This window comes from Teleopsis dalmanni, chromosome 1, assembly GCF_002237135.1.
Source record: "Teleopsis dalmanni isolate 2A chromosome 1, ASM223713v2, whole genome shotgun sequence".
Taxonomy (NCBI): domain Eukaryota; kingdom Metazoa; phylum Arthropoda; class Insecta; order Diptera; family Diopsidae; genus Teleopsis; species Teleopsis dalmanni.
In genome coordinates, this window is record NC_051846.1 from 94,785,990 (window position 1) to 94,797,200 (window position 11,211).

An 11,211-nucleotide genomic window follows, 5' to 3' on the forward strand; every position below is an offset into this window, starting at 1 on the left:
TCAATTTGAACACGCTGCTAGACAGTGCTAAAGCGATAATGACAGATCAAGCACATGTATGAGATGTGGACAAAATGCATCCTATGTCCGGAAAACTTCAACGGTGGCAATCTACACTACTCAAGAAGTTCCAAATGTGAATCCTACAGGAAGGCTATGCAGGAGCTTAAGTCCAAAAAATGATTAAATTTCTGCAATTGAACCTAAATCGATGCCAAGCTGCCCAAGACCTTTTATCCCAAACAGCTTTGGAATTAAAGACAGATGTACTCATAATTAGTGAGTTTTACAAATCAAAAGAAACCTCCAAATGGGTACAAGATACTTCTGCAAAGGCTGGCATTTGGCTAGGACAGGACACAATGTTTGAACCAAGCGTATTGATACAAAAAGAATGTCTAGTACTTGTCAGAATCCGGGATATCTACGTGTGCAGCTGTTACATATCCCCAAATATCTCCCAAGAGAAATTTGAAGAGTTTCTTGATAGGCTATCAGGAACAATCAGAACAAAACTCCTATCATTGTTGCAGGGATTTCAATGCTTGGGCAGTCGAATGGGGCAGTAGTACTACGACGCGCCGAGGTAGAGCCCTATTAGAAACGTTTACCTCACTAAACCTAATACAACTGAACAATGGGTATAGCCCAACGTTCGATAATGGTAGAGGCGTTTCCTACATAGATCTCACCTTTGTCAGCCCGTCATTAGTAAGGAGTTCGCAATGGAAAGAAATAAACCATTACAACCACAGCGACCACCATGCAATTCGTTTTTCCATATCGCTGAAAGAGAAGTTTGTTTTCAAAAAATCGCAGAGAAAAGCACAGCAAATAGGCTGGAAAACTAAGTATCTTGACACAGAGATAATGGAATTCATGACCGAAAACATGAGTTTCGGAGACGGGGATGCTTTTGAAAAATCAAATCACCTTACGAAGGAATTATGCAACGTCTGTGATGCATCAATGCCAAGAAAAGGCAGAAGTAATGGGCGCCCATCAAACTATTGATGGACGGAAGAAATAGCTTTACTAAGATCTCAATGCTTTGCCTCTCGTAGGAAATTCCAACGTCATAGATCTGGAGTAGATGCGGAAAAGCTTCTACAAAAATACCGAGAGAGCAGATCTAAGCTTATAAAGGCAATTATTAGGAGTACGAATCAAGCTTTTCAAACTCTGATCAATGATGTAGACTAATATGTCTGGGGCGACAGCTACAAAATAGTAATGCTTAAATTTAAGAGATAAGAGGCTCGGTACCTTTATGTCCTAAAATAATGGCGAATATCGTGAAACATTTGTTCCCAAAAAAGGGAGAACTTAGAATCTTAATACCGATAAACACCGATTTAAATGAGATACCCCCGGTTACAAATTCTGAAGTCATAGCCGCTTTTTCCAGAGTTAAGCCCAATAAATCTCCTGGATTGGATGGAATCCCCAATACTGTACTGAAGAAGGCAATACAAAAATAAGCTTCTATGTTTACGGATGTTTACAACAGCTGCCTACAGGAAGGAATCTTCCCTTCGTGTTGGAAAAAGCAAAGATTGGTGCTTATTCCTAAAGGTAATAAGCCCCCAGAACTGCCATCATCTCATAGACCTTTATGCTTACTAGACACTGCAGGTAAGGTCCTTGAAAGAATTATTAGTTCTAGATTAGAAAAATTCACAGAGGCAAGTCAACACTGTACTGTTGATGCTGTAGTATATGTATGCAACATTGCAAAGGAAGCTACTAAGGGCGTAAGGTGGCTAGGTGGTACTAAAAAGTACTGCGTGACCTTGGATGTTAAAAATGCTTTCAACACTGCTGAGTGGAGTAGCATCTTACCATAAATGCACTGATGAAAATGAGAGTCCCAAAATATCTTTTGAAAATTATAACATCATATTTTAAAGACAGATTACTCTTATATGATACAGAATCCGGACCCAAAACATATAGGATTACGGGAGGGGTCCCCCAGGGATCAGTTCTAGGGCCAATTCTATGGAATGTCATGTACGATGGTATCCTTCGAATTGAAAAGCCGGACGGAGTGCACGTAGTTGGGTATGCAGATGATATTGCAATAGTAGTGGTTGCAAAAACTCTAAACTCTAGCAGCTAAATCCTGGCTGCAATACAGCGGATTGGAACTTGCCGAGCATAAAACTGAGGTGCTATTAATCAGCAGTAGGAAAAAGATTGAACAACTCTCAATTAAAGTGGGTGGAGTAGATATACAATCTAGCCCCTAACTTACATATCTCAGTGTAACCTTAGATAGTAGGTTGAGTTTCAAAACTCACCTAAAACAATCGGGAGATAAAGCATTACGTGTCTGCAACGCATTACCTCGATTAATGCCAAACATAAGAGGTCCCAAAGACACCGCTAGAGTTCTTTTAGCATCAGTTTCCAAGTCGGTGATGCTATATGCTGCTCCTGTGTGTGCGCATGCTACAACCATTAAGTCGTATTCACGTGTAATGAAGAGTGCACATAGACTGGCAAACCCACGCATCTGCCGTGCTTACCGTACAGTATCGGACGATGCTGCGGGAGTATTGGCTGAACGCATGCCAATAGACCTTGAAGCGTTCTTGGCCAGAGACAGTTTCTTCCAGCGCTCTCGTCGGCGAACGACTGAAACTGGGCAATCTCTGTCAGAGTCTTATCTAGATATAAGAGACAAATACCTTAATGAATGGCAACATAGGTGGGACCATTCCCAAAAATAAAGATTGACGCATTCGGTAATTCCAAATATAAGAGTTTGGATTAACCGAGGATCTGGAGGCTTATGATTTCAATTAACACAGTTCCTTACGGGTCATGGCTGCTTCCGTGAATACTTATACCGGTTTAGGATAGCAAGTAACCCGTACTGCCAGTTTTGTCCGGATAAAATTGAGAGTCCTGACCACATTATTAGAGACTGTATAAGATTCGTAGATACTAGACAAAATCTAGAGACACTAATTGGTGAATCCAGCCCTTCTACTATGGTAATGCAGATGTTGGCAAGCATCGAAGAATGGAGCTTTTACGAGAGCATAATCTCTAGAACAATAAATACTGTTAGAGGGGACGAAATACTTAGTACACAATCGAAGTGAAAGCATGCTAAGTGCTCTTCTAACCTGCCCTGTGAAGGAATACCTTAACTGGCCGTACTGCAGGGATTTTTAGGATTTTGAGCTGAGAATAAGGGAACTTTTTAGTCCGTAGGCATGTATGACTCAATTTGAGTCGTGCATGAATCGGGCATGCAAATGGTACGGGCCATTTGTATTTTTTGAATATTTTACACCTCCTTTTGGGGAAAGAATAATGCCATAACGGGACTATTCTTACTTTCTTAAATAAAGTATTAATTTTCAATAATTTTATATAATTAAATTTAATTTAGTTATATTTATTTATGTAATCACTACATTTATTGTAACTTATTCATTATACAAATATATTTAATTTCTTTACTATAGTGTAATGTGTATGCGTTAGTTATATTGGCAATGCATACAATAATAAGTGGTTCTATATTTAAATGCGCAGTGTATATAAAAATACACTAATTGTTTCCAAGCGCATTGCATTGTTTACAAACAAATGCATAATTCCACACAAGGAATTTGACACCACACATATCAGCGGCACTTTGCCTTCGAGTTAACCATATGCTTGCCAGGCATTGACCGCATATAGAACAACATCAACAGTAAGCGTACCCGATACAAGTGGAATCGAAGACGCTTACTTAGCAATAAATTATTAAATAGTAAAGTACTTACGCAGCGCCGTTTTGTACTTAAATAAAAATGCATATAAAATATTAAAATAAATAATACCAAAATATATATAAATATAAAATATTTAGTAAATAAGAAAGTACATACGCTACGTCGTTATGTACCTAGGTTAAGTCGAAAGTAAAGATTCAAATAAAAACCAGAACTAGAAATGCACTCATAAGAAGCGCATCAAGTTCTCAACTAAAAAACCTTCTTTTTATTTTTGAAGTAAAAATCTATATTAAAAGAAGGAACGCTAAATAATATCGGCGATTTAATATCCTTCAAAATGTAACGTTTTTACATGGCGATCGTAACTTTGGTGCAGGATTAATTGTGGTTATTTTGAAAAATATTTATAAAATATAAATATAATAAGATAAAAATAACACATGTCTAATGCACCAGGGCCTAAACGACTCACCATTGCAGAATATCGTGCCAAACAACAACGGCCCCTGGAAGCAAAACTCGCAGTTATTCCTGTAGTACCAAAACCGAGAAAGAGGGATGGTGTACTAGTGCAAGAACGGAAAAAGCTAGCAGCTCTGAAGGCCTCTTTACACACAGAACCACCACCATCGTGGAAAGCTTCATGCAAAATATGGAAACAAATTGATGACATCATACAAGCCAGGCACAACAGACAAATGCAAAAACGAAGAGCTGTACAAGAAAAATAAGTATAATATTTTTTTATTATTTTTAAATAATTGTAATGGAGCTTGCTCTACTAAATTAAAGAGCAAAACTAATAGAGGCACAACATGGCGTTAAGCCGTTGCCAAAACCCCTAGGTAGGGATAATGTAAACTTTATGTATAATTGTCTTAATTTGATTATTTAAAATTGTTTTAATTCATAAATAAAAAAAAAAAGAAATTAAATAAAACATTGAATGTTTTAAATTAAAATTATTATATATATATACAACATATTTTGAATTAAAAATTATAACATTTTATAAAGTATGTTTTGAATGTAAAAAAAAATTTTTTTTTTAATTGTTTAATCACTACGGTATCTCTTTGATTTTTTCTTGTTGTTAAAAATTTTTTTTTTCTACTGTTTCTCTACTGTTGATGTTTTTTCTTGTTGTTTCTTCTTTTATAATGGGGAGCCCTCAGTCGAAAATAAATAAACCTGTAGCTAATGTAGTAAACGAAATAGAAGTTGATAGAAGAGAATCTTACGACCCAACAAAATTTTTCGTAATAATAATTATTTTGCTCACTGCAAACTTAGCTCTTAAATTATAAAAGGCTTATCGTAGATCTCTTAAGAAAAATTTTGTAAAAACTGCAAATATCGCTACTGTATTAGAAAAAATATAAATAGTTAGATAGGCAGCACGTTAATCAACATTTTTCAAAGTAAATAAATATTTCTTAAATTCGTCAAAATGAAAACTTTTAACTGCTTTGTATGTAGCAAAAGCTGCAAAAGCTGCAAAACTAAACATAAATTAGACAATCATTTGAAGAAACACAATAGAATAATTAACTATGCGAATGAAATAGTTAGGAAATTTTTTTCATAAAAAATAATAAATCAATCAGTTAAATCCTTTAAGTTTTATGGATAAATAGTCTCAAGTCGAAGAATTTCTTAAAATAGAAAAAGAAAATTTTAACAAGGCATACAAGTGTATAAATAAAAACACGTTTATCAGATCAGAAACTCTGAGAAAACACTTACTGACCTTAGTTAATAGTTAAGAGAATATCAGAACTATAAATATAAACTATAGCCATAGACTAACAAAAAACCATAAAAGAATAGTTAACTCTGTCTTTTGGGAAACCAGAGACAAGTTAATAAACATTTATTCTAAATATAAAATAGAGGAGAAAATTCCACATAATTTACATGAACCAATCCAGCTCGATGTTTATAGACTGTTCGTAACAGAAGATAGCGACATATTAAGACCAATTGAGGAAACAACTAGCGAAATTGAAGACTTATCAGAAATAAAAAAGTACAACATTATAAATATGGCACAATCAGCTGACCAATTTATTAGTACAGCGTCACGACTCATTTATTAGTACAGCGTCACGACTCATTCCTGAGTATGACGGAACTGCATCCAATCTACAAAGTTTCCTTGACGGTATCGAAATGGTCGATGAATTAAAAGGAGAACATGAAAGATTGGCAGTCACTTTAATAAAAACTAAATTAAAAGACACAGCTAGACAAATAATAACCACTAAAAACTCAATATTAGCAATAATAAATACATTGAAGACAAATATTAAAGGAGAGTCAGTTGCAGCCTTAACTGCTAAATTAATGAATCTCCAACAGAAAAACAAAACTGCCAACCAATACACTAAAGAGGTTGAGCAATTAACTAAAGCAATTCAAGGTGCTTACATTGCAGATGGGATACCACCAAAGATAGCTATACAATATTCAACAATATATAGTTTAACCTTAACCTGGGCGTGTTTGTTAATTTTTTTAATAATGCCACTAATAAATTACTAACTCTACTAAAAATCACAAATGTAGATAAATATGAAGTAAATAAATTTGAGGTAACAACCCTCTGTTATGTTCGCGAAAATAATAGTACACAAGTTTATGGTTAGATCTTTATTTTATTACTGAAAATTACAATCTTAAGACTACCTTAAAATGTATTGTGCACAACCGCACATATGCCTACGTAAACATTAAAATATAAGCATTAAAATATTGTTATTTATAGAGTAGCATGCATGCATGGGTATGTATCTCATAACATAACTTAGTTGCGCAAGCGATATTGTTGCTTGGGCGATAAGCGACATAAATATGCTAGCTAAGCACATTCCATGTTGCTGTTCATAACAAAGTATATCTTCAATGCATATACGCTACACCTCCCTTCTTTTTAAGAATGAGTTTATTTGAAACAAATAAAGGAAAGAAAATTACATAATATCATGTACTTTACATATAATTTTAGATATATATATATTTATACTTAAACAATATCATTTATAATGTTATCCTAAATCTAATGTATTATTTATGATTAATCATTTTTTTTTTTTTTTGAATAAACTCATTCTTATTGAGGAGTTTTTTTTTTTATTTGAAATATATTTAAAAATTCAATACATATAAATTAAAATTTTTTTTTTTGTTTTTTTATTTATTATACAGTCTGAGTCTGTCTAAGTGTATCTTACTTATTTTGTCCTTATTGTCTTGAACTAATGCGTTATTTTTATTATCTATATTTACTATCTTAAATGGGCCCTTATATAAACTATCTAATTTATGTCCTACTTGTTTAACTAATACTAAATCTCTTACCGATACTTTACTACTAAGTGCATTCCTATCATATAAATTTTTACTTATTTGTTTTCTATTTTCTATTGCTTTTATCGCGCGTTTATTTGCGTTTTGTAAACGAAATTTTATTTCTTTGTCGTACGCTTCAATATTATAAACGGGATCTATTTCTAAAGTGTTAAGAAAGTCATAGATGGTGGGCGATTTACCGAAAACCAATTCATAAGGACAATACTCATGTACAATTGAAGGTGTAGTGTTATAACAATATGTAAAATATTGTAGCCACTCATCTCAATCCATATTTCCTATGGAAATGTAGGATCTTATGTACTCGTTAAATGTCCTATGATTTCGTTCTACTGTACCTAATGATTGATGGTGGTACGCGGCTGACGTAGTATTTTCTACCTTTAATAGATTGCATATTTCATCGAAAATTTTATTTTTATACTCGGTACCCATGTCTGTAATAATTTTTTTCATAGGCCCGTAAGTCAGTATAAAGTTTTCGAATACTGCTTTTGCTATTGTTTTTGCACTTTTTTCTGCAATTGGTACCGATACCAGATATTTTGTTAAGTCACATATCATTGTGACTGCGTATGAATTACCTTTTTCCGATTTTGGAAATGGTCCAATGGTATCTATCAAAACTACATCAAAGGCAGCAGTTGGTGTATCGGTTATTATCATTTCTGTTTTTGTTTTTGTCAAAGATTTATTTCTTTGACACTTGTCACATTTTTTGACATATTTAGTGACATCTTTAGTAATGTTTTTCCAGTAATAATACTGTCTTATTTTATTCAATGTCCGCGTGATCCCTGGGTGGCCTCCACAGATTGGATCATCATGATATTTTTGTAATATTTTTATTTTATCATCGTTATTTACAATTTTTTTTATAATTGGCGTCAGGGCTATTTCAACTTTCTCGAGAATTTTATTACCTTTCTTTTTATATTCATTTACCCGGGTATTAGTAAATATATTGTCATTTAGTGACTGCTGCAGCTTTGTTATACCTTCAACACTTGCTATTTTTTCAAGCAGTGGAAAGAATTGATCTAAGTCAATTTTTCCATTAGTGCTTAGGTTTTTTATATTTTGTGTGATCACTTTTTTTATTCATTCTTATATTTAAACAATCGGCTTTAATTGCTAGCTGGGCGATGTTCCTAGGTTTACCTCTGAACGCTTCGTATATTTTTAAGTTTGATGACATTTTATTACAAATCTCTTCATTTGTTTCTGATCTTTTTTTGTTTTTGTTTCCCAGCCTTGTAGTTACTTTTAATATTTTATTGGTTGTTTCTCTTATTTCCTTTATTTCATTAAAGTCTATGCGCGACAATGCGTCAGCAGCATAGTTTTCTTTTCCCCTCAGATACTCTATGGTAAAATCATATTCCTCCAAGTCTAGTCTCATTCGCGTTAGCTTTGAAGATGGATTCTTCATTGCGAATAGGTATGACAATGGTCGATGGTCTGATTTGACAAGAAATTTTGTACCATAAATGTATGGTCGAAAATATTTTATAGCCCAATGTATTGCGGCTAATTCTTGCTCTATAGTGGATTTGTTGCTTTCTCCCCTCGTGAACGATCTTGAGGCGTAAGCAACTGAAAGTTGAAACCCATTGTGCTCCTGACTGAGCACAGCACCACAAGCATATTTATTTGCATCGGTGGTGATACAAAACTGTTTTGTATAGTCTGGGTATTGCAATATATTTGGACTTAATAATGCAGATTTTAAAAATTGGAATGCTTTTTCACATTCATTGGTCCATTCGAAATGTGCGTTTTTTTTACATAACTTAGTTAAGAGACGTGAATGTTCAGCGAAATTTGGAACAAACCTCCTATAGTAGTTGCAAAAAGCAACGAATCGTTTGATTTCATCGGCATTTTTGGGAGTTGGATAGTTAAGAATTATATTGAATTTACTATCATCAGGAAGAATGCCTTTATCCGTACATTTATGCCCTAAATAAGTTACTTCTTGTTGAAAAAATAAACATTTTTCAGGGTGAAGTTTTAAATTATATTTTTGGCATGTATGGAAAACATCTGTCAAATTTCTGAGCATATGCTTTTCCGTCCGACCTAACACCACCAAGTCGTCCATGTATAAGAAAGCTTGCTCGGCTTTTAAATCCGCGAATGCAGAGGTCATCATTCTTTGAAATGAGTTTGGTGCTACTTTTAGTTCGTACGGTAACCTTTTAAAGCGATATGAACCTTTTTCTGTCGAAAAAGACGTTATATCTCTGGAGTTTTCATCGAGCTCAATTTGATGAAAACCTGACGTTAAGTCAAGGCAAGAGAAATATTTCGCTCTGCCTAGTTGGTCAAGAATGTCATCAATTCTTGGCAACGGAAATTTATCTGCAATGAGTTTTTTATTTATGCTTCTATAATCAACAACTAGCCTCCATCTTTTTTGTGTACTTCCTGGGAGTGATTTCTTCGGAACTAACAGAATGGGACTGTTGTATTCAGAAGCTGAAGGTTCCACTATACCATTATTTATTAGCTTGTCAACTTGTCGTGTTATCTCCTCTTTGTGATTATGCGGTATTCTAATTGTTAACTGATATTTTATCAGTTTCGAGCGCAAATACATCAATATACTCCGAACAGAGTTTAGTTAAATCAGACTTAACAAAGTCTGGAAAGTTTTTGGACAATTTTTGCAATTTTAATTGGTCGTTTGCGATGGTACTAAGTGTAACTATTTCATAGTCGTTTAGACTCTCAGTTTTTATTGAATGAATTGGTATTTCAACATTTTTATATGTTGTATTTATTAGTCGCACTAATGCACTAGGTGTTGTTACTATTGTATTGGCAACAAATATTCCGTCTTGGAGTTGTTGCTGTGGAATTAATAATTCTTTTTCCGAAGTGTGTACATTCACCTGTCTAACCACTTCAGATCTTGCCGGTATTGTTATCGTACTAACACTTGGTGAATACATCATTGGTATTGCGATATCCTCATGGAAATCATCTGGTCGCAACATTAACCAATCTTGATATTTTTGATAGTCAAGTATACAATTGTATTTCTTGACGAAATCGAGTCCAATGATTCCATGGGATGGGATTGATAATTTATCATCTACTACATGAAATTCGTGTTTAATTAGTATATTTTCAACCTTTAAATCGGTTGTGACTTTACCTAGTGTAGTAGCTGTATCATGACCAACGCCGTGAAGGCTTATTGTTTTATTTTTATCAATATAAATATCTTGCACTTGTCCTAGTTTTATTAACGAAATGTCCGCACCAGTGTCTACTAAAAATGTAGATATTCCACTGTTCATGGTTGATCATGGTAAATTCATGGTAAATTTATATTAAAGATTTTACCATTTTTATGTTTATCTATTGAGTATCGGGGGTTACCTCGTTTTCCGTAAGGGTCATTCTAACATTCCTTCCATCATTATTTCTATTATTAAAGGAATTACTGACACCTCTTCTACGGTAATTATTATTATATCTCCTATTGAAGTTATTTCCGTTGTTGCTGTTATAGTTGTTGTAGTTGGTATTAGCTCTTCGGGAATTACCACGTCCACGATAATATCCGCGACTTCCGCGATATCCTCTGTTTCTTGTAAATAATATTGTATTTGTGCTGCCTGTAGATTCCGTACAGCTATTTACAAATTTTGACACTGCTTCATCCAAAGTATTAAACTGTCCTGCTTCCATTATTAATTTGACTTTATCAATGGTGCAGTTCTTCGCCATTGCCTTTACCGCTGTTTGGGTTGCATATTTTGATGCTAGTTCGGGTGTACATCCATCCGAAATGTAAGCATTTTCCAGAGATTTCGTAAGCTCCTCAATCTCTTTTGTACATGCATTGGCTGACTTGCTGTTCTGCCTTACATTCATCATCTTCGCGTTTATTACTTCCGTTGATTCACCCTTTACGGATGATTGAAGCTTCTGTATTATCGCTTCTACAGTCAGTTCATTAGTAATAAGTTTCTGGCAGTACCCTTCAACTTGGTTTTAATCAAGTTAACGGCTGTTGCCTCATGTAAAGACATTAATGACTGAACTAGTCGCAATGCATCTATGAAAGTTCTGAGATTTTCAGCTT

General features: G+C 34.1%; 1 protein-coding gene across 1 annotated transcript; it reads right to left on the reverse strand.

Moving 5' to 3' along the window:
* Window positions 1-10,481: 10,481 nt before the first annotated feature.
* LOC119688820 (putative uncharacterized protein DDB_G0283051) lies at window positions 10,482-11,003 on the reverse strand. Its single transcript, XM_038103484.1, has one exon. It carries the CDS (start codon window positions 11,001-11,003, stop codon window positions 10,482-10,484), a length of 522 nt encoding a protein of 173 aa, XP_037959412.1.
* Between the last annotated feature and the right edge of the window lie 208 nt (window positions 11,004-11,211).

Excerpts from the sequence above, each read along its gene's own strand:
- LOC119688820 (XM_038103484.1), bottom strand. The coding sequence starts at position 11,003 with ATGATGAATGTAAGGCAGAACAGCAAGTCAGCCAATGCATGTACAAAA.